The sequence below is a fragment of the Haliotis rufescens genome, unplaced genomic scaffold, assembly GCF_023055435.1.
Source record: "Haliotis rufescens isolate VD_foot unplaced genomic scaffold, xgHalRufe1.0.p SCAF_5, whole genome shotgun sequence".
Lineage (NCBI taxonomy): Eukaryota > Metazoa > Mollusca > Gastropoda > Lepetellida > Haliotidae > Haliotis > Haliotis rufescens.
In genome coordinates this window covers 11,519,400-11,542,828 of record NW_025964223.1, presented here as the reverse complement: position 1 = coordinate 11,542,828, position 23,429 = coordinate 11,519,400, and the positions used below count along the sequence as shown (strand labels likewise).

The following is a 23,429-nucleotide window of genomic DNA, read 5'->3' as shown; positions in this document are numbered from 1 at the left end:
ATCTAAACGTCCCCATGAGATCGTTGAAGGGTATTTTAATGTTGTTCGAGGACCCCTCCGAAGCATTTAAAAGAAATACCGAGAAGTTCTACAATCACAAGATTACAAAAGTAGAATTGACTATCGAGGGTGTTCCTAATCAACTATATAGTCAAGGAATGGTAGCGTATCAACAATGGGATGAGATTAAAAAACTCCCTTCTATAAAACGAAACCCAGAAAATAACACGGTCGTGAAAGATCTGTCTCATGGGGGGTGTATCGATGGGTGAATACCTCACGACGCTATGCGCTATGGCTCGACATGGAACAACGGACGATGACCAACTACACGGCAGTGGGCGGAGAATAGAAAATGCTAGCAAGGGTGTCACTATACAGATAACGAAGCTCCAGGAATCAGCTGGTAAATTAAACATATATGTGTACGTGATTATGGGCGCGCAACTTAATATACAGAATGGACGATTTGTGCAAGCAATCTATTGATAATCTTTTACCTAAAGAACCGCACTGCGCTATCATTTGCGGGCAAATGGGTTGTGGAAAAACAGCTTTTATTCTAGATATTTTAGAAAGTTATTATCGGGACGTTTTCGATCATATTAGTATTCTGTGCCCGACTATAAGCGTTAATAAAACATACCTATCGAGAGATTGGGTAATGAATGATGACGGGGTACACAGAGTTGATCCGGGTGATTGTTTACAAGACTGTTTACGAGTATGTCACGAAAAATACTAAGGAGAATCAACCCTTTTCATAATAGACAACTGCAGCACGAGTAAAGAACTAACCAAAAAGAAAGATATGCTTTCATATTTAGCATTCTCTGGTTGGCATACTCAGCATAGCATTTGGGTACTTACTCAAAAATACAACTCTGTCCTGAAAGATCTCAGAGAGCAGACCAAATGGGTAGCCCTGTTTCGTTGCAAAGACCGTATGAGATAAAGTCAGAAAACTGTTAGATTCAACGAAGCACTGTAAACTCGTACTACAAACCAATCAACCAGCTGCTTATTCAATTGCTTAGCAAATGTAGCAAAATTATAGCAAAAATATGGCAAAATTATAGCAAATATAGCAAAAAGTAAATATAGCAAGTAAATTGAACATTAGCGGTTATTATGTAATAATGTGGCTTGAAATCCTCATTCTTTCACAACAGTTTATTATTACGGGCTGTATTGGATATTCCATATCATATTATGTTAGACTTAAATATCTCCTTAGGTATTACGTTATGGAATGCGACGGACTCATCGAACAAATTCTCAAAGATGAGCCAGATCAAGATGTATATAAATCTTTAGATAAACATAGAGAAAGACTCGCTGCTTTGGTAGCCGGTGGAAAATGTTCCGAATATTTGGGGGGAATTATACCATCGAAAAAATTGATAACATGACCGATGAAGAAATTTAAAAACTGTACACAAGTTACGAGTCTAGACTGGGAGCTACCATGACTAAAACAATAGGGTCGGCTATGTTACAACTATACACAGTCGTAGCTAGTACTTTTCTCCCTATCCCGGCAGACGATTGCATGTGTTTATGCGAATCTCTCATCGAACACGCTATAAGCTCAGTAAGCTGTAAGTTTTATCATAGATACGGAATGTTCTTAGCTCCACTCACCACAGCTTTAATAACGGCTAGGTATTGTCAATTTAAACATAAGTGCCCACTTAATAATAATGGAGACTCAAGTGACACCACAGATTGTGGAACAAGTGAACAAGGATGCACAACAGATTGTAAATGAGGAAATAACACAAGCCAGAGTGACGAAGAAGAACCCCAAAACAATCGCAGAAAGGGTGGGCTGTTGAGGAAAGCGAAACTAATGCATAATTCAAATATTGAACATAGTCGTCCGATTAAAATCTTGGGCACTAGTAGGAGTTGTTGCTATAGTGGTGGTATTGTTGTTTTATAAGACCGGAGAAGAGAAAACATCACCCCCAATGTCACAACAAGTTCAATTAGAGGTTAGCCCCCATATAATGGTATAAGAAGCATGACTACTCCAGTTACAGATTGTAAAATGTTGGTAAACGCAACGTATCATTGAGTAGTGGTCACCAACCAAGCTAGATTTTAATGGTTATGATATCGGTATGATGATTGTCGATATTGGATTGGCTATAGCAACAAAAGAAATGCTCATCAAACAAGGGCTTATCCGGAAAGATATAATGAAGTAATTAAACATTTGAATATTTTATATTATCGAACATGGCATCAATTGCGATGATGGTTGGTTGGGCTTTGTGAATGCTCTAGCTTTTTCGGGGATAATTTTTTATTTTCTACTCTGAGGGAATCAAACGCTAAAGAAGTTGAAGAGGAGAGCAAACGACATAATAAAGCATTAGAACAACTCGAAGTAGCCCAGTCACAATGGACCAGGAATAGAATATTAAGATTAGATTTTATTAATGAAGAACCGGTAAACAAGGACATTCAATTCAAACGTTTAAGGATGGGGAATCTGCCATGCATGAATACTTCCTCGTTTATGGAAAAAAACTTGACCCAATGCGGAGACCAACAATAAGTCAGTTTTATACACCATCAGAGGAACAAAAAAAAACCGCGAGATAGCATTTATAATGTTTGGGTTATCTGTTATCGCTATTTATAGCTTCACAATACGCATAAACCATGACCAAGTTAGGGCGAGTCTTATCAGCCATTATAACCTGTAAACACACTGTTTCACCCTGACTGCTTATCTATAAATGGCAATGACAGCTATGACTCACCAGTGGAGATGTAAGGCTGAGCATGCATTTAGACAAATGATACTAGAAGTGTATATTTATCACAATGGTGAGAGGCACATCAAGATGTAAATTCATACGCTTGGGCCAATCTCAAATTTGTGGAAAGAGCTGTATGTGGGACTTTTGTGGAATCCACTCCATGCCAATTAGAAAAGGGCACATTAATTATTTGTGTTCTGTATGTGGGATTGGGGTCAAAGGTAGTTACTGTTAATGTAAGAGTCACGGTGGTGACAAGAAACGGTTTCAAATTATTTATGAGAGGAAAAAGGCTTACCAAAATGAGATAAATAGATTGGGTAGAATTCAAACCAATTAGACATTAGTTCACATGTATTTATATATCACAATGACTTATGTTGTCAGAGGGCTGAAAGCTTTGGCAAAGCAACGTGGTCTACATTGATATTCTCGAATGAGAAAAGCTGAATTGATCGATCTACTCGGTTTGGAATACAACAAACCCCAGACTGTTAGAGAACTCAAAGCTCAAGCGAAAAACATTGTGCTGAGAGGTTATTCTCGAATGAGAAAAGCTGAATTGATAGCTTTACTAGATAATAAACAATCCGATGATGTTGATAATAAATCAGTTGACGATGTTGAAAAAAATAATGAGTTAAAATTTGTACCCTCATCCGTCGGGATTGGTAAATATCTAAGAGGTTGGAAGATGGATATTAATTCCAACATGGATGTTAATGATGTTAAGCCTATCATATCGAGTAAAATTAAGGAGGAATTAGATCATTTACATAGTATAAAATACAAGCTGACGATTAACATGTCATTGAGTAAAAGTAGCGCAGACGATAGCACTGAATATACCAAACCATATTTCTGGAGCAATCAAGAAGTTATAACCGAATCCGATACTATAAGCGCATCATTAGATACATCAATTCAGAGGATACAGGAAACTTTAGAACGCAGGACTAATAGAGTTTTGGGTTGGGGTGTAGATAAAATCGATAGTTTATATTTAGATATAGCAAATTATATGCCCTTTAAAGGTGGATCTTATATAGATTTACCCCCGTATTATAAAAAGAAAAAAGCCATAATTAATGTAAAAAATAACATATTCACAGAATCAATTCATTTCTGATCGAAAAAGATGGAAAATATCAAAAGAGTTTAAACAGGCTATTATATGATCAAACAAAACATAAGGAAAAGAAATATTTCTGTGAAAGATGCCTGCATGGGTACAGCAGACAAGATCTATTAGAAGCGCATAAAGAAGACTGTAGAGGTATTGGACAGACTGCTATCAGGATCGATATGCCTAAAGAGGGGAAAAATATATTAAAATTTGAACATTATTGTAATCAAATGCCAGTACCGTACGTAATTTACGCCGACTTCGAAGTGCTTATCAAACCTATAGAAAGTACTGAATGAAATAATCAAGATAGTTTTACGTACAAAACTCAAGAACATATTCCTTGTAGGTTTGGATATATAGTTGTAAGGTATGATGGGAAAACAAACCCGTCAGTGATTTACAGAGGTCCCGATGCAGCGGGAAAGTTCCTAGAATATCTACAAAATGAAGAGAGAAAAATCAGGGAAAATTTATCGCGTAAGAAACCCATGTGTATGACGAGTGATGATTGGAGGGCCTATAAGAAGTCAGTTAGTTGTCATGTTTAAAATAAACCCCTGAATTGGGATTCTGTAAGAGATCATTGCCATGTCACGGGTAATTATCGGGGAGCTGCGCATAACGAGTGTAACTTGAAACTAAAAATGATTCTCAAACAATACCCATCCCTGATGTGTTTCATAACCTTAGAGGATACGATTCTCATCTCATCATGCAAGCTATCTCAAAGACCGACGGCGGCTTAACGTGCATTCCTAATAATATGGAAAAATATATATCGTTCTCGTTGACTAAAACTACACATTATACGGACAAGGATGGGAAAGTCGGAATTAATGAACTTAGATTCATAGACTCTGTACAGTTTCTGTTATCTTCCCTGGACAATTTAGCTAATGCGAACAATCCCAATGACTTTGCAATAACAAATCAATATACCGATCGGTGCCGTCATTTGTTGCTGAGAAAAGGTGTATATCCTTACGAATATATGGATGATTGGTCTAGATTCAACAAAACTAAATTACCACCCCTTGAATCATTCTATAGTAACTTAACAGAATCTAAAATAACCGATGCCAATTATGAACATGCTCTGACGGTCTGGGATAAATTAGGTTGTAAGAATTAAGGTGATTATCACGATCTGACTTAAAAACCGATGTACTGTTACTCGCCAATATATTCGGGATATTTAGAAAGACATGTTTAAAAAAATATGGCTTGGACCCGGGATGGTACTATTCCAGTCCTGGACTATCTTGGGATGCATTGTTGAAGAAGACCGGTGTAGAACTAAAATTACTCACCGATTACGATATGCACTTGTTTATTGAGAAAGGATTAAGAGGTGGTATATCGATAGTAACGAAAAGGTATTCTAAGGCTAATGATAAATTAGTGGAAGGATATGATCCGAGTAAACACACATATTATATCTTAACACTAACAATTTGTACGGATGGGCTATGAGTCAACCTTTACCCATGGATGGTTTTGAATGGGTTGAAGTGAATGATATCCATACTATCAATGTGAATAAAGGGTACATACTAGAAGTTGACTTGGAATATCCAAATTCGTAACATAAAGACAATGACAGTTATCCGCTAGCTCCCAAAAGATAAATGGTGAATAAAGATTGGATGTCAGAATATCAACACTCCTTGATGGGTAATACTAGGTTAGCTAATGTAGAAAAACTCGTACCAAATTTGATGGATAAGACAAAATATATAGTTCACTACAGAAATATCCAGTTATACCTATCGTTAGGTATGAAACTAAATAAAATACACAGAGTTCTAAAGTTTGATCAAAGCCCTTGGATGGAGCCCTATATAAGGTTGTACACAGATTTAAGAAAGATAGCTACCAGCGATTTTGAAAAGAATCTATTTAAGCTCATGAATAACTCAGTATTTGGTAAAACTATGGAGAATCTAAGGAAGCATGTTGGTGTTAAATTAGTCAGATCTAATGAGGAAGAAAGACTCAGGAAACTTATAGCCAGTCCGTCTTTTAACAGAAGCAAGATATTCGATAACGACTTAGCCGGGTTGCATATGCAGAAGAAGAATATAAAATTCAACAGACCGGTGTACGTTGGTATGAGTATTCTTGACTTGTCAAAACACTTAATGTACGACTTTTATTACAACGAACTTAAGAAGCAGTACGGCGATAGATGCGAGGTGTTATTTACCGACACAGATTCTTTGTTGATGGAAATACAAACCGAGGATGTGTATAAAGATATGGCAGAAAAAAATAGATATGTACGACACGAGCGATTACTCAAAACATAATCGACTGCACAGTGTTGTAAATAAAAAGGTGTTAGGGAAGATGAAGGATGAATGTGCTGGGACTCCTATAGCGGAGTATGTCGGATTAAGACCTAAGATGTATTCTATAAAGAAGTCCGATAATGGAGAGATAAGAAAAGCTAAGGGTGTTAAGAAGTATGTGGTAAAAAAGCATATCAAACACGAACAGTATAAAGAAGCATTATTCAATGGTAGAACATTCAAACACAAGATGAACTCTTTAAGAAGTTACAATCACAGGATATATGGATTAAGAATGAACAAGACATCATTATCCCCCTTAGATACAAACAGATGGATTGATAAGGATGGTGTAACTACCTATGCTTATAGTTATTTAGGGTGGTAATACTGTATCGTTGGGAACTGTGAGCAACTCTTCTCGTACAAATGCCCTGCCCTCCATCTTTAAGATAATAAAGAATAAACTCTCCTTCTTTCATAACCAATCGACTAATGTTATATATCTTAAGGGACTAAATCGGATCGGTTGCGCGACGTAGGCCTACTTCGAGTTCACTGGGCTGGTATAATATCTTACGCTTATTCTATCTGGAAGTTTTTGTTCTTTGCCTCTCCTCGGTGCTGAAGATTCGGAAGTCACGGATTTCATTTAATCGCATCGGATGGTTTCTTCCCGATTAATCTCATTACATCATTATTCAGCGCTGATACAACAGCTGATATTCGTGTCACCCATTTGGTTGATCTCAATCGTTCCGATTTCATTTCGATCCCATACTGATAGCCAAACAAACGTTCCGCTAATGTCCGGTTAAATCTTTCAATGATAGCTTGACTACGGTGGGCCTCTTTTTCACCAAGCCTGATTTCGACATCATGCTTCGTTAACAGTTTAGTTACTCATCCCATAAACTCGTGACCCGGATCTACTTGAAATAGCTAAGGCCATTTTAGTGGTCCACGTTTATATATGCAGCTCAGTGCATTAGCTACTTCTGTTGAATCTTTCGAGGTTAATGGCTCAGCCTCTTTGTACCAACTAGTCACATCCACTACGGTTAAAGTGTATTTATACATTTTGCATCTAACCTTATCATGGGGAAGAAACAAGAGGTCAGCCTGATGAACTTCATTTGTTGTAAAAATATCAAACTTCTTCCTCGGTATATAACGCGGAGCTGGTAAATATATTTGCCACACAGCTTGTTTTTTTAACCAATCCTTGGCCACATCTTTAGATACCTTAGCCGCAGTGGCTAATTTTTTTATTGCTCCTATACCTTTCCAATATCCTCGTGGGATATAGTAAATTTTATTCATTATTAATTAATATTGATGTTTCTTTTAATTAGTCTCATGACGATCGTTGAATCGCATCAGCGTTTACACATAAAAAATTCCCCCGTAGTGGTGGTATAGGTATATGAATCTGGCTCCAGTGGAGTTGCGGCTGAACCCCCATTATCTATACTATTTAATGAGTGATTTGTACATTTGTCTTATATATCTCATTTAAACAGTTACAGGTTTTGTGAGTGATGATGCTTGGAAATTTGGAAAATGACTCGTTTAGAGTATCTAAAACAATTATTTAAGTGACGTCTTAGTAATATCATGTAAACTTCACGCTGTCATTTCATTAGGCTTAAGCATTACATCTAGGAAAACACAAATGTATTTCATGTTTATATACATATAAAAAAATAATCAAAAATGTTCTCAGATTATTCTGTGCATAAAGATATGTGCATCTGTAGGAATACTTTTCATTTGATAATTGATAATCTATAGAAATGATAATCGTTTCTCCAATTTTATCATAACCAAGGACGTATATACATCAACACAGCTATAGAAACTAAATGTTGTTTTGTCTTCTAGTCCTTATCATGATAAACCCTTAAAATGGCAAATTTCTTCTAGTCCGTATTATACCTTAACTATTGGGCAGTTTGCCAAGGACTATTGGACAAGTGCCAATTTCTAACGCTGCTACACATGTACGTCTTTGTCGTAATGTATTCTGATCAAGTTCGCTCAACTGACATAACCTAGTTCATAAATTTGAGCGGTAAATGCCACGAGCAAGTGGGGCCGTGAGAGAAGACAGCAAGTCGTGATCGTATTCGTCACGGCTTGCGCTAATCTGAAACGTCCGTTTTTTCGGGCGGGTAACATGTGCCTTTTCAAATTCGTCAAACACTACCAGTTACACAAAGTTTACGTTGAAATGATGTTAACCTGTTACTTTAGAAAACGGTATTGATAATAGGCTACCACATCGCCATGGAAATCAGTCGTCAAAATGGTACCGACAGATAGATTGATTATAGAGTTCAAATTCGACATTTCATGACAAAAATCACACATAAATCCAACTGATAAATACATGTTAGCTAATACAGGTCCTTTGGGTTTGTGTTCAGTGTTCCATGTCTTGAATACTGCTTGAAGGTCATGCAGTGGCTGGTGATGTAAACAGGGACGCGAAAAATGGAAATCGGGAATATATGAGCAGATCGCAACGTTAGAATCTTTGATGAATCAATGCGTTTATCATTTACACATTATTACAGATTTCAGACCATCACTAGAACAGTAAGCTATGCTTACATCATGATGTTTCTGTCAAAGAAAATAGTATAGTAAATCCAAAATCAGCGCTGAACACGATCGACGACATTTTGAAATAGGCCAACCTGTATTCAAAACTAAAGCTGTCGAAAAAGGGCATTTTCGTATTGTTCCTGCTTCACGAGCATCCGCCATCGCCCGGTAGAAGTATTTTCAGTGAACCGATTTACATGAGCCGTGAGGAATACCTTTCGGTGCCAGATAAGTAAAAATATGCCATGCATAATGGCATGTTCTTTGCAGATTACCTAATGTGATTTTTTACTACGAAAGGAATAATGGCCGAAAAGAATAATGATTTATTGCAATGAAGTAAACACAACACTTCGTGTAACTTTTATTATGAAATGCGATTTCGTTCTCCTCTTGCGAAAAGTATGTAGATCTAATTTTAAATTTCATAGTTAAAGTTACACATTACAATTGATATGAGCATGTAGGTAATAAACCACAGATTTTAGGGATAAGATTTCATTTCTTTATTATAAATAGATTTTTCATAAAAATGCATTTTCCGATATGATATGCAAACGATAAAACGTTGCAATTTCACTAATTTACGGACAAAAAATGGCGCCACACATATTTAACAGATGTTTAAACAAACCTATGAACACTCCCACTTTCTGTCCCGCTATCTGTTGTCTGGTGATGCCGGCGTCCTCCAGCGCCATGTACGTGCACTCCAACACCTGGCGCTGCTGGGGGTCCATCTGGGCAGCCTCGGTTTCGTTGATCTTAAATAGCTTCTTGTCAAAGTGATCGAAACTGTAAAATAAACATGAAGGGGTAATTTCTCACAATGCTTGATTATAGTCAACTGAATTGGATCATAATCATAATCACACAACAATAGTTTGTAACAAGCTTCGCCCTCATGATCACAACTTATAAGAAAACAATAGCGAAAATATTATTCATGAATATACGACTATTGTTGATTTTTATTACTTTTCTATGAGCCCTGCTCTCCTTGCGTAGCTCTTCCCCGCAGCATTGACGTCAGAGTCAAAGAAGGCGTCCATGTTCCATCTCTCAGGGGGAATATCCACCACGTGGTTCTCTCCCTTTGCAAGGACATCCCAGAATTCCTCCAGGCAGGTGGCGCCAGGAAAACGACATCCCACGCCTATAATGGCTATTTCGTCACTCATGCTTCCTTTCGACTGCATCCTAGAAAAAATGAAACTAGGGCAGTTAGACATATCAGCGTCACCTCTCCCGGGCTGTCAAACACCTTTTTTTATCTTCATCAACCCATGACGAACATGCATTGCTTGAGCATAATAAATCTCTCTAGACATCTCAGTAAAATGTCACTATACCTCACGTGACATTAGTATGTATCGTCAAAAGTGAAGCTCTTTATTTTTACTCTTCAGCTTTCTTAAGAAATAAACGACGAGTTGTCGTTGTTTACCGTACAATAAAACACTGCAGGGAGAATAAACCATGAGGGGCGTAGCAGAGTATGGAAAGGGTTTTGTCTATCCTATTTATATGGTACAGGCAATCTGGCTCTTCTGCATCTTCTGTATAGTTCAAGCAAAATGGAATTTTATTCACGCATACCTTGCTAAAGAAAGGCGTTTTCTGAAACAAAGCTTGACAAGTTTATTGCTATGGTGTGTTTTTAACATTTTAGTCCCCATTATATTGTGTCAATAATTGATTTATTTATCAAAACTAATTACTAATTCCGTTTTGGACATCAATAAATAAATTTTCTTGAAATCACGAATTTGAAATGTATTTATTGATATTTTCTTGGTATATATCACAACATATAAGCTATTAGTAAACACTATTGTTGTTTCAAACGTCTGTCACGCTGTTAATGTTATGGGTATATTTATTTGTGCTTGCTTGTGAATTAGTGATAATAAATTTCCAGATATTTAGCAATTGTAATAGGCTAAACCTGACATCGTGCTAAAAGAACTCTCGTAATCTATACAGTGAAGGGATCATTTTATGTGAGCAGTGCAGAATCATTATATTAATTGATATCAGAAATTCACTTTATTGACATGTAAAATTCGCCATTAAAATAATTAGATATTACAAAAGAAATATTGACATTACAAATTTTATTACAATACATCATTAAATAAATCATTTAGATCACTAAATAAAATTAATGGTATCAAAAATGCTTCTGATGTTTAAAATATCTCAAAAACGTTTTGATATGACATCTTATTCGCGAATTATTTTCAAATTATTATATTTTATTTTAAAGAGGTCATTGTGCGATCGTATGGGCCATATACTCATGAATATCTATTGGAAGGTGAAGATCCTCTATTCTCTGTCCCTTGTGATGAAAGAATCACGGTCAAGGATGCCCTGCTTGACTACATTGATTTTTCCATCACAGGGGATATCTATACTCTTTTAAAAAGGGGCGGAAGTGGTCTAGAACACCCCGGGATACTCCGGCACATACACGCCAATTTCGGAGCGGCGATGTCCTGCAAGCGGTGACTTACTTTTAACGGCGTTATTGGACCGTGAAAGTTCCATGCTTACCCGCTTTGTGTTCTCAGGAAAGATTAGTCTTGAAGAAGAAGAAGAAGAAGAAGAAGAAGAAGAAGATTTTATTAACAACTCACTTGTATACCACATTTTTGTTAAACAAATTAAAAATGTAGTTACATTAAAATTGTATACAACCAATCGCAAAGCGATTTATGAGAGACGGTACATTGTAAACAGGCACATAGTAAAAAAAAGCAAAAGCTAAATATTAAAATATACATACATTAATATACAATACAATGTTTAAGACTCAATGATATAAAATATTCCTCCGGGTATATAAAATGTCATGGCAGGTTCTGGTACAGTAAAAGGTGAGGTCATCAGTTGATAGAATCCTAATATATTTATCTTGCTCTGTCAAAGAAGTAAAATCTATCCATAAACTGTTGCACTTGTTGATGAGGCTAAAACGTATTTCGTCGTAAAGGGGACAGAATAAAAGGACATGCTTCTCATCTTCTATGACATTTTTACAGTTAAGACACAGCCGCATCTCTCTGGGTATGTTCTTGTATCTGTCCGTTTCGAACCGGAGAGGGGCCACGCACAATCTAAACGTTGCTAGTGCACTACTTCGTTTGCGTGGGATTGGTCGACTGACATAGCTTCCTTGTCCATATTCACTCTTAAATTGTTTGTACGACCGTAACTTGCTGCTTCCACTATGTGTTGCTTCACTCCGGATTGTTTCCTCCCATGACTGTTTGTATCTGTTAAAGACTGTATCATGTACAGTTTTAATAAAGAGACCCTTTTCCAGATTGCCGTCGTATAGAATTAAATGACCCAAGTTGAAGTTCTGTAAAAAGTTCCTCACACGATGATTCCAGTTTTTCAATGATGTCTCATTTTCCCATCGGAATATTCTCTTGTTGATTCTCCTTGTACTTGTGTTGGTCATTCTCGCCCACTGTCTAGCAACACATGTCCATTGTCGGACCTCCGGTGGCACCCATCCAGAATCTCCATTCACGGCCAAGTTAGGGGCGTATTTTCCCAAACCAAGGTAAAACCGAATCGCTCTGTGGTGTAGCGCATTGACTGGCGAATGGACCTTGGTACCCTATATTCCTGCTCCATAGGACATTATTGGCCACACTATTGCGTCATAAAGCTTTGAATACACGTTAAAAGGCAGATCTCCAAACGATTTCACTTTTGCAATTAGAAGTCCAGGGGCCCTGCTTGCAGATTAGGCGCCGCCTTTGCCATCAGGTTATAATCTAATTGTTCTGTGAAGAGCACTCCCAAGTAATGATAATTATCCACAATCTTCAGGACATTATCTCCACATCTGAAAGTTGCCGCTGTCTGGGTCACGGATGATTCTTTGAAATGAATTATATTTGACTTGTCCTTATTAACGACCATCTTCTTGTTGCCACACCAGGTGTCCAGCACTGACAGGAGTGTGTTGAGATCCTCCGCTGTCTCTGCAAGAAGAGCTACGTCATCGACGTATGCCAGGAAGCTGACAACGTCTTCACCACATTGTACTCCGATCCCCAGTCCCTTCATGGTTGATATTAAGTCATTAATGTATACATTAAATAACATTGGCGATAAAATACATCCCTGTTTAAGCCCTTGTCTCACATTGAACCATTCGGTGTTAGAGTGGTTGACACGAGCAACACATTGTACGTTGTGATAGAGGGATTTCATAGCACTAAACATTTTACAATCGATTCCAGCTTGGGTCAGCTTATGCCACAGTCGTTCCCTTCTAATGCCGTCATACGCTTTCCTAAAATCTACAAAAGCTACAAATGTGGACTCTTCTTCAATTTTCTCGTTTCAATAATGGATGTCTTGAATGAGGATCTTTTTCTGCACGCAACGAATTATCGTGTTACACCCTAGAGCGTGCGCGGGAGGTTATGGAAACCTCTTTTGAAAGTCAAATAATGCACGGAGCAGCGTCTGCTAATAAACCGGATATCTATTCTAAAGAGGCAGTTTCAAATTTCGGAGCTGCATTCAAGTTGTTTTGCTCTGCATATTTTACTGAGAGTGTCATAGACTCGAAAATAGTCAGGGCATGCGTAAGCCTTTCGCGAACACCTTGTGTTATTATAGGCATAAAAGTGTAATATATATTTAGATAATTAACAAGTAATTAAAGTAATAAATAAGCATTAAGATACATTCTGATTCTATAAAAGATCAAGAGGGAGAGTTGGGGTCGGTAAGTCGGGAATATGTATATGTATAATACAGGCAGCTCTGGTTAGTTGAAGACTACGGGAGCATGCCTGGCCACGAGCATCCAGGGACGAGGGCAGTAGGTCGAGGGTTATACATGAACGAAAAATGATTAACAGATGAGGAAATAGATAAAGGGGTAAAATAGAGTTGGGAGGTACGGGAACGTCAGGGACATTGGACATATATGGTCTGAGGGGGGAAATAGTCCGAATTCCAAAGGGTGAGGAGTTACATGATAGCAAGTCCGAATAAGGTTCTGGTTATTAGAGAAGAGTGGGGAAGAACGACCTAAGGTAAGGGGGGAAAGGTGTTTGACCAATGAAATAGGACAAAATGGGTAAAACCTTGACGTAAGCTGGGGGGTAAAAAGACGGGGAGACCCAAGCTTCGGGGAGACTAGAGGATCCCAATTGAGCACCACGATCTCGAGCTTACTCTGAAAAACACCAGTTTACGCCTCCAGTATTTCGGCCAGGGCTGAAGCTTTGCGGCTAAAGACCATAAACCATCGTGACTAGAAGTTGGTGATCAATCTTGTGGTGATTGAATAAACAGCCATCAACGAAAGAAAACTCTTTGTGCTCATTGGGAGAACTACGGTAATTTATCCAAGGCCCTCGGGTACTGACCTTGTACCTCTCGCAACATCCCAGTCTGTCAGCACCAAGAACGAGGGGATTACCATGGTACAGGTGAGGAGGTAACGACTGTTACACTCCGGTTAATTAACACCAATTAACACCTGTAATTAAGGTGTAAAAGTACCTTGGATAGTGTCATCACTGATTTTCAGTGATCCGTTTATATAGTTTGTATCACTATGTTGCCTTTAACGTCCAATGGAATATGTTTCGTTAGATATTCGAAGCTGATTATTTCCCTGACTTTGAAGTTTTGAATGTTCAAAGTAATCTTCACCATTGCAAAACTCATTATCTGCAGTTATATTGTATATCTAAATGTCGTATACTCGAATTACAATGCATTCATTTACAAAAGTATCTCGGGTTCCTGCACATTATAAAACCACCAATAAGACATTCTAAAACGTCACCATTATATGTTATTCATTTTTTATGTTTTAGAAAATGCTAATTATTTTCTGGAGTTGACGTTTCACATTTCCAAAATCACCTTTCGTTTATGCCGGTAGTCATCTTCCCGAGGCAAGTGAGTTAACTGACTTTTAAAAGTCCAGTTTCCACCCTTGCCGAACTAGGCTGGTATTATGGAAGTACATTTTGGCTGGCCATAGTCCAATCAAACTCGCGCAACGAAATCGAAATCCAGTTCGTAAACTGTCGTGCAGATTCGGTCGATTGCAGGATTTGCATGTGCACCGCCAACTCGTTGTCAACAGATATTTTCCAAATCTTTTCATGTTTTTAATCAAGGTGGTCACGTGATTTGATGCACTTCACGATGTAAGACCCGTTTCATCACAATATAGATCTTGATTACCGATCAGATCGTTTTGACTGGGCGTCGCCATTTTGTTTGAAGCAAATGCAAGTGACACGAGAGGTGGAATCTGATTGGTCCATAGGAGAGGCATAGAAGGGACATAACTCGTAATAGCCACCGATGGCGCTACGATCGAGCCCAGAAATTCGTAGGTCGGTAAGGGTGGAAGCTGGACTTTTGCAGTCAGTTAACAAGTGATCTGGCTAGAATCAGGCGACAGTAATCAGGGGTGAATAAGAAATCTATGTTCGTCTGAAAATGTAAACAAAACAAAATACATAACACTAATGTTGTACTTTTTTAGATAGATAAATTCGTCTATTTGTTGTCTACATTCGCTCTAGATATTGAGGCGTTGCTCTGGGGCATAATCGTGGCAAGAATTATTTATTTTTATTGTTTGGTTAATTCAGCAGAAATTGTAAAAGTCTCAGCTCCATCAGACACTATGACCTATACAAAATCACACAGAACAATGCCGATGTTTGCCTGCCTTTCCCACGCATTATCTAGGTCACAACAGTAAACATAACAATACCTAAATTGTTTTTAAATCATACATGTCTCATTTATGTAAAAATGATCCCACAATCAACGAAAGTCTTGACTGAACATCCAGTGTCCTCCTGTTATGAACACATCTGGTGTTTGGGGTTTTAGATTAAAGTAAAATGTACCCACATGTATTCATTTTATGCATCTTCGTGTATTATGTGAATACCTTTTTATTAATTGTTACTTGCTACAGTTAGTTGTTATAGCACATCTGTCCCGTTTTTACAGTGATTTACTCACCCTCAATGTCAATACATTGTTCACACTTTAAAAGAAATATGTTGTGAAGAAAAGGTGTAAAGTAGCTATTCTATTAATCCAATATTATGCATATTATGAACCAAAAGTAGTTGAAATGTACGCCCTGAACTAAAACAGACCACGACACCAAACACCAATGTATCAATAATTTATTGACGAGCAAAACCTGTCAAACTACTCTTGCATAATCAGTTGCATGTGGGGATTACATTTTAGATACGGCCATTAAAACACTTGTTTGTTGTAGCATTTTTTTTATCCGTGATGTACCGGTGAAGATCCGGGGTAGAATAGGTCTTCAACAACCCATGCTAGTCATAGGAGGCGACTATGCTTGTCGTAAGGGGCGACTAACGGGATCGGGTGGTCAGGCTTGGTGACTCAGCTTCAGCATGTCAACGTATCCCAAAGGCGTAGATCGATGCTCATGACACCAATCACCGCTTTGTCTGGTCCAGAATCGATCATTTACAGACCGGTGCAATTTGAGTTTTTAATTCATAATTCAATGAACTTTGAAAAAGTTAAACGTTAGGGATATTGTTATTTGGTAGTTTAATTTATTTTTCAACAATGTAGTAATTGTACATTGTTTCTATTAAGATTCATTGTGAGTTTATAACATTGTGTTCTGACAAAAATTATGAAATTTTCTTGTCCCTAATGTCTTCCGAAATTATCTTGTCCCTAATGTCTTCCGAAATGCCGATTTTAAAACTTTGTGAGAGGGAGAAGGCTGTGGCAAAGACATGTCCCAACTGGATTAAAGCGGTTCATATATCCAAAACACTCCAGAAAGCCTGGTGTAGACGACGGTCTGTAAAATCCATTCTCACAACCTCGATCAAAGTCACTCTCAGTTGGGAATTTGCCATTTGGGTGGTATAATTATGAAAGATAGGAATTATAGATCATACATGTTTTACCAGTGTCACATCGATATTAATACAATACAGCATATCATGCAGCATATATGTTTTTGGATACTTTTGATATTCAAAAACAATGTATCTGGTAACACAGTTAAGAACTCTTGAGGTGTTTGATCGCTTTAACACATCCGCATTTTGAGTAGATTCACTGCTAATTAGCTGTAAATTGATAATCACGTGGTCAGTTTAAATTAATTGTATTTTTGTTTTACGCAGTTCATATGTAGTTTGTACTAATGTATTTCTGCGTGTAATATTTATATAATAAAACGGCATCCACGGTTCAAAATATTCACGTCTAATCCCATAAGCCCGATATCGATTAGCCCAAGCCTTAAATATATTACAGTACACACTGGTTATAATGCCACCGTTTGTACATTGGGAAATATGGGATTATAACCAGGTTGGCATTATTTCCAGGCATTTATCCTAGTTACATATTTACACACTGTACAATTATGAATATTAATTTGGTTTGGAAAAGTCTTTGACTGGCGTTTGTCTTGAGCCAGCTTATTTAGTTTCCCCAAAGAAAGATTAATAGAGTATTCACTGTGAAAACAACTAAAATTAATACACTTAAGACAGGGTCTGGTTTACAAAATATGAACGATAATAATACATATTGGTGAACATTACCCTCTCCCATACCAGCCCCCACCCCACCCTTTGGCGCTCGTGCAAACACATCAAACATTGCCACAAGAGACATGGGCTTGAGCTCAAGCGTGACCCAACCACGAATGAATGTATATAGACTGTGGTTACAGCTACCTAGCATCACTGCAAACTCGAAAACGTCGTTTTTTCTGTATATGGGCATTGGACGAAAAAACGACAATTTTTTTTATTAAAATAGATTAATTGGTGAGCGTCCAGAAAGTATCCTGTTAAACGTGAAGTTTTTCAAGCGTAAAATAGACGGAAAACAATGCTTTTTGCTTCTATTTCGGAGGTGGCAGGTTTCGTATTTCTGGTTGCCGTGGCATACTTTTCTCTAGTAACTGTCCCGCGCAGTAGTTTTAGGATATTTAAACTGTCATTGAAATTCAAACCAAACCATGGTTCCAAGCTTATTGACATCACATATCCCACCGCTATGCACATTACCTTTATCGGACACTCAGTTCTGTATTATTTGGCTACAACAATGAATGAAAGTAAATCTTACGAAATATAGTGATTAGAATAGAACATTTTTAAGTGAGATTTGTAGTCACTTACACTCAACATTGTCATTATAATTGTTTGTAAATTAATTTTGTATGGGTTAAATACTGTAAAAGTTTGCCTGCCGCAGCCTTGTACATTGCACCAGTGTTATCAAAATAACTTTGTTAGAGGAAAAATAACAGTGATTTGTGGAATTTCAAGTTTACCCCGCCAGTTGCATTGTAGACTCACCAGGGCAGCCTGAAAATAACTTATATGTCAAATTTGGAAATGTCCTTCACATGTCTTCCATAAACTTTTGAAAACACTACTGAGGCCTTGAATGTTGTAAACTTAATCAAACAACTTTCAAACAAGGGTCGTTTACGCTCGTGAGAAATTTTCGAAGAATTGAGCATTCTCTGCTGATGTGATATTTAATTGTTGTTCTTTTTTATCATATTGGTATGAAAGTAGAAGTTGCTGTTTACGTAAATACAGGCATTTGTGTTTTGTATCTAATATATATGTGAAGGTGTGCAGGTAATGTATGTAACTGTATTTCTGAGTGACGGTAGACTGGAAATGACTGATGAGAGTATAATTATGAAGCCGGTTGTCCGTGTGTGTGCGTGTGCGTGTGTGTGTGCGTGTGCGAATGTGCGTGCGTGAGAATGTGCGTGTACGTATGACTGTGCGGGCATGTTGAACTTGTTGAGTAACACTGTCCACAACTTGCTTGAAATCATTATCAGTTAACATTTACGAAATATGGCCACGGAACCTACACGTCGTGATGGATTCTGACTTAATTTGTAATAATTGCAACTCACACACAGGTTTTAACAACTTTGCACCTAATATTTCTGATCACAGAGTGTTCGCCACAATGAATGTTTTTCAAAACACGAATAATTCATATAAAAGACAGGTTTGGCTTTGCAAACATGGTGATTTTAATAAAAGTAGCGTTCTCATTTCGCAAATTAAGTGGAATAGACAATTTGATGTATGTAAAGATGTTAACTACATGTGTGGTGTGTTCATTCGAATATTAAATGCATCATGACATACCACATAAAACTATAACCGTTCGACCGTCTGACAAAGCCTGGATTAATAATGAACTCCGACATAAATATAGATCACCAGACATACACGGCAGTATTGGTGACATAACGAATAAAAACATAGCAATAATTTTGATAATATGAAAAAGGTCATATTGAAATATAAATCGATTACTAGGTCCGCAATTGACTAATAAAAATAATACTTATTACTGGAAACTATTGAGATACATTATAATAGATGGAGAAATGACAACATATATTCACCCGGGTTATATCGATGCTAGGACCTTTAAGCCTTTACTGATACTGACAAGGCTAAAGTTCTTAATGATTATTTTGTTCTATAAATACTGTTTCAACTAATAAGCATCATTTACCTCCCTCTGAACAGCGTTGTGAATCCTTCCTTGCTGACATCACCGTACAAGACCAAGATATTACTATCTAGTAGTAGTCCTGATAACATTTACCAAACATTGTTAAAGCCAACAGCAGATGACAACAGCATTATGTATGATCTTCAAGAAATATCTACACTGTTCAACATTTCCATTTGACTGGAAATTAGCTTATGTTATGTCGTTGTATAGGAAAGAAGACAAATCGTTTCCTTCGAGTTATAGACCAATAAGCTTATTATCCATAATTTGTTTTAAAATTATTTACACAACAAGAAATCCGCTTTTATATAAAGTCAAATCTGGATTTGTTCCAGGCCACGCTCCTGTCTCACAAGTACTTGAAATACATAATAACATTGTTTTATCTGTTGACAAGCACAAATTGTATCGTATGATATTCTTTTATATCTCAAAAGCGTTTGATTGGGTTTGACATAAGGATCACTATATAAAATTGAAAAATTGGGTATTAATTGAAAACTCGTATCATGGTTACATTATTACATTTCTAGACAAAAAAGTGTTTGTAAAAATTGTAACCTATGCTCATTGAAATACACGTCAGATGGAGTACCCCAAGGTTCAAGTATTAGGTTCCTTTTTATTCCATGTATACACACATGATTTAGCTTAACAATTCAACTCGTTTATTTGCTGATGAGACGTCTGTTGGTGCATAGTCAGTTTGAATATATCTGAACATAATTGTCATGATTTTTTCTGTCACATGTACCAGCACTTTGTAAGGATTACCCATGGCGACATTGAGTGTAACATAAATATAATCCAATCAGTAAGAAATCCGTCACACATTCACAGTTCATGTGGGGCAGAGGCAATTCAAACACAGAGTAAATCGTTGAAGTGTTTTAACTGTGACACAGGAACGATCAACCTCATTAATGTAATTGCCAATGTCAATGAGTCGCCATTGTCAGGCTTGTGTCACTGCTAATGGTGGTCATACCAGATACTGACTTGTGAACTGACAGTTAAACCCACACGACTCTTAGCCAGACATAGTGTTTATAGAGGACATAATGTTGACACTGTAGTGATAAATTCATATTTCATGGACATCAATATATTTTTCTGTAGCAAACTCGTTCTTTGTTTTCATTAATTTATTATTTCCCATGATCGTCAGTGATGCACGGGAATCTCTTTCCACAAGTATATAACGCAAGGCACTAATTCAAAACGAAAATCATATATATCATATATCATACTATATTCTATGCATGTTTCTTATTCTTTGTGTAAAGTATAATAGCTACATTATAAAATACATAACATGTAACACAACACAAACTGAAACATGTTTTTTTCATTGAAGTATGCTAACGTTTAACCGAGAAACTCCAGTGCTCTTTCAGTAAAACGGGATCTCTTTACCTTGACAATTTTTCTCTTGATGAAATTGATGATGAATTGTTCAGTTACTGATCTACTCTTCTGAGCAGGGTAAAATGTATTAAATGTTTGCACTCAAATGTTTTACATATTCAATGACAATGAGAGGAGGGATCATGTCAAGATGTTAATGTATTGTTTAAACCGGTGACCTGGCGGAAACATGTCCATAGTGGTATTTTTCCTTACCAGGCCCGCAGCACTATAGTGAGTGTGTTGGGTCTGATGCTGCAGTTTTCCAGTTATATTATGGCGTCCTAGCGCTATAAGATAAATGACGTTACACAAGGATTCATAACAAAAGGTATCAGTATATATGAAAATAGACCAAAGTGGTCTATGTTGAAAAGCATCTTGTGCTTATCAACTATTTAAATACATACGCCTGGTATTTGAATTTCTACATAACTTTTTGAGGCATATGAATATTAGAAAACTTACAAATTTACAAATGTGTCACTGCCCAATGAAAACCCCTGTAAATGTTGAAATTTAATACCCTGCAATGTAGGACAATCGAGAGAAAGACTGATATAAAGTTTTACTGGGGAATCTACTTTGGAATTGATGCTTGGAAATTTCTGAAAATCTGGTCATAGCGTTCGTGATAATTGTGCTTATACATATGATAATATACGATGTACGATGGTCATATATTTCGAAGGGGGAGCTGCATATGAAATAAACCTATTCATGATTGTCGCTGTATTGTAATATCTCGAAAAAGGCAGGAGATGGGCACAAGACCGTAGAGAACAATTTCCCTATTATTGTTGAAAATCTCGGGACATGTTATCTTTTCCAAATTCCATTTAGCGCTGTCATGTTAACGGACAAATACCTTTACGTTGCAAACACAATATGTGAAACCTTGTCGTCACAAAGTCGAAAAATCTGGAGCTCGAGGCAAGCAAAACTAAGACCATAGTGCCGATAGGGATTGTGCAGGATGTATGTTGTCTACTTAAAGTAAGTTTAATAGCAAGGCATACTTGTGTTCGTTGTGTATGGCTTAATGTGCCTCCATAAAAGTAACAACAAAAAGTGCGCAAGGCAGTAAGAAGTGTCAAGACTCGACAATTGAGTAGAGAATCAAGATATAAGAGATCCGTAATGCTTGTACACAGTTTGTAGAAATAAGGATACAGCGCTTAAAAGGAACATTCATTCGAAGTCAAACCAAGATTGTGTTCTTAATGTATCAATCTTTTCGTATAATGTCAAAAGAATAACTCACCTACACCATGTTAATGGTGGCAAACTTCATGGGTGCACCTGAGGAATATGTATACAGCTTTCTATTAGTCTGAATATATATATAGATATATGTGTACAATTTGTCACGTGACACGTTGTACACGCAATATGCAAACGTCTAGTGTCACGTGTTCTGGATTCACGCCCAAATTGATAACATCCTGAAATGTTGAGTGGGCGAGAAGAAAACTGACTGGGTGGCTTGGTAAGAAAAACTTGAAACTAGCATCCTTGTACGGTTAAAGGTAAGAGAAATTTGAAACTAACACTTTATGCTATATCTGAAAGAGATTGCAGTCTCAGTAGAAAGATCATGCTCCAGTGTACCTTATACTTAAACGTCGTGAAATGTAAACGCAACAGGCTGGAACTGCGGAAACATTGCTCGATATTAAGGGAACGTTTTCTGTTGAGAAGATTAAGTCATCCGTCTAGTTATACAACCGTGTGGATATTTGTTCACACTAAATCTTTATGCATAGACCTAAACATGTAACAGTTGAAGCGGTCTCACTGGTCTCTTTTATTTCTAGCTCAAGTGTGTAAATCAGTAGAAGGGAATTGGATACTTGACCGTTATTGGTCGATACCTGAAGCTTAAGTTAAACTTCTAAGTTGAAAAATCAGAGTGCTTGATCGAATATTTCCTCGCTGCGACCCATACCAAAGACGCAGAACCAAACTAACGACTCAAACATGCATAGACTGAGAGTCAACAACATTCTACAGCAATCTATTTATTACTTCAGTATCAATTTAAAACATCTTTATTGTCACCTTTGATTATGTGGCCAATTGATTCGCCACACTTATTCGCCACATGTTCATTAACAACTTAATAATCACCATGGCATATATTTAATATCTCAGATAACATTGGTCGATCATACTCAATTACATCAATTTGGAAGAGGAAAGAATATTGCCGACATTCCTGTTTTGTGCCCCTCTAATACGTGCACAGTAGCCCAGCATCTTGTGTACGGGTTTGTTGGCAGATTAAAACGTCAAAGGCCACCCGCTATGTTAACAGAACTTGTCCAGACACTGTAAGGCTCCCTCAAAATGATCATTGTGAGCTTGATTGAGGCCATGCCAAGCCGCATAGCGAGTGTTTGACCAACCGTAGGGGTATGACCCGTTATAGATAAAATAATTTCAAACACATCCCTCTCTCTTGGTTGTGAGAATACACCGTGAACCTGTTCTGTTGATTGTTATGTTACACATAGTCCTTGCTTTTTTTCTTATCCATCTATAACCATGCATCTTTGTATTTCTGTAATCATCTGTTATTTTTTATATCTACTTTTTTTAAAGTATATATAAGTTATC

General features: G+C 37.2%; 1 protein-coding gene across 3 annotated transcripts in view; it reads right to left on the bottom strand.

Annotated features, from left to right (window-relative positions):
- The window catches only part of LOC124111027 (phenolphthiocerol synthesis polyketide synthase type I Pks15/1-like), a 149,451-nt gene that overhangs the window by 28,682 nt on the left and 97,340 nt on the right, over positions 1-23,429 (bottom strand). The window contains exons 1-4 of one of the 3 annotated variants that reach the window (XM_048383543.1): positions 22,075-22,109; positions 19,401-19,479; positions 9,783-10,004; positions 9,439-9,599 (exon numbers count right to left, since the gene is read on the bottom strand). The exons of 1 other annotated variant lie outside the window; for it this stretch is intronic. In XM_048383543.1, the coding sequence (XP_048239500.1) occupies positions 9,439-9,599; positions 9,783-10,003 (382 nt within the window). In that variant the 5' untranslated portion in view covers position 10,004; positions 19,401-19,479; positions 22,075-22,109. Of the gene's footprint in view, positions 1-9,438; positions 9,600-9,782; positions 10,005-19,400; positions 19,480-22,074; positions 22,113-23,429 lie in introns of those variants that run through there. One more of the 3 variants, XM_048383544.1, reaches the window with a different exon arrangement.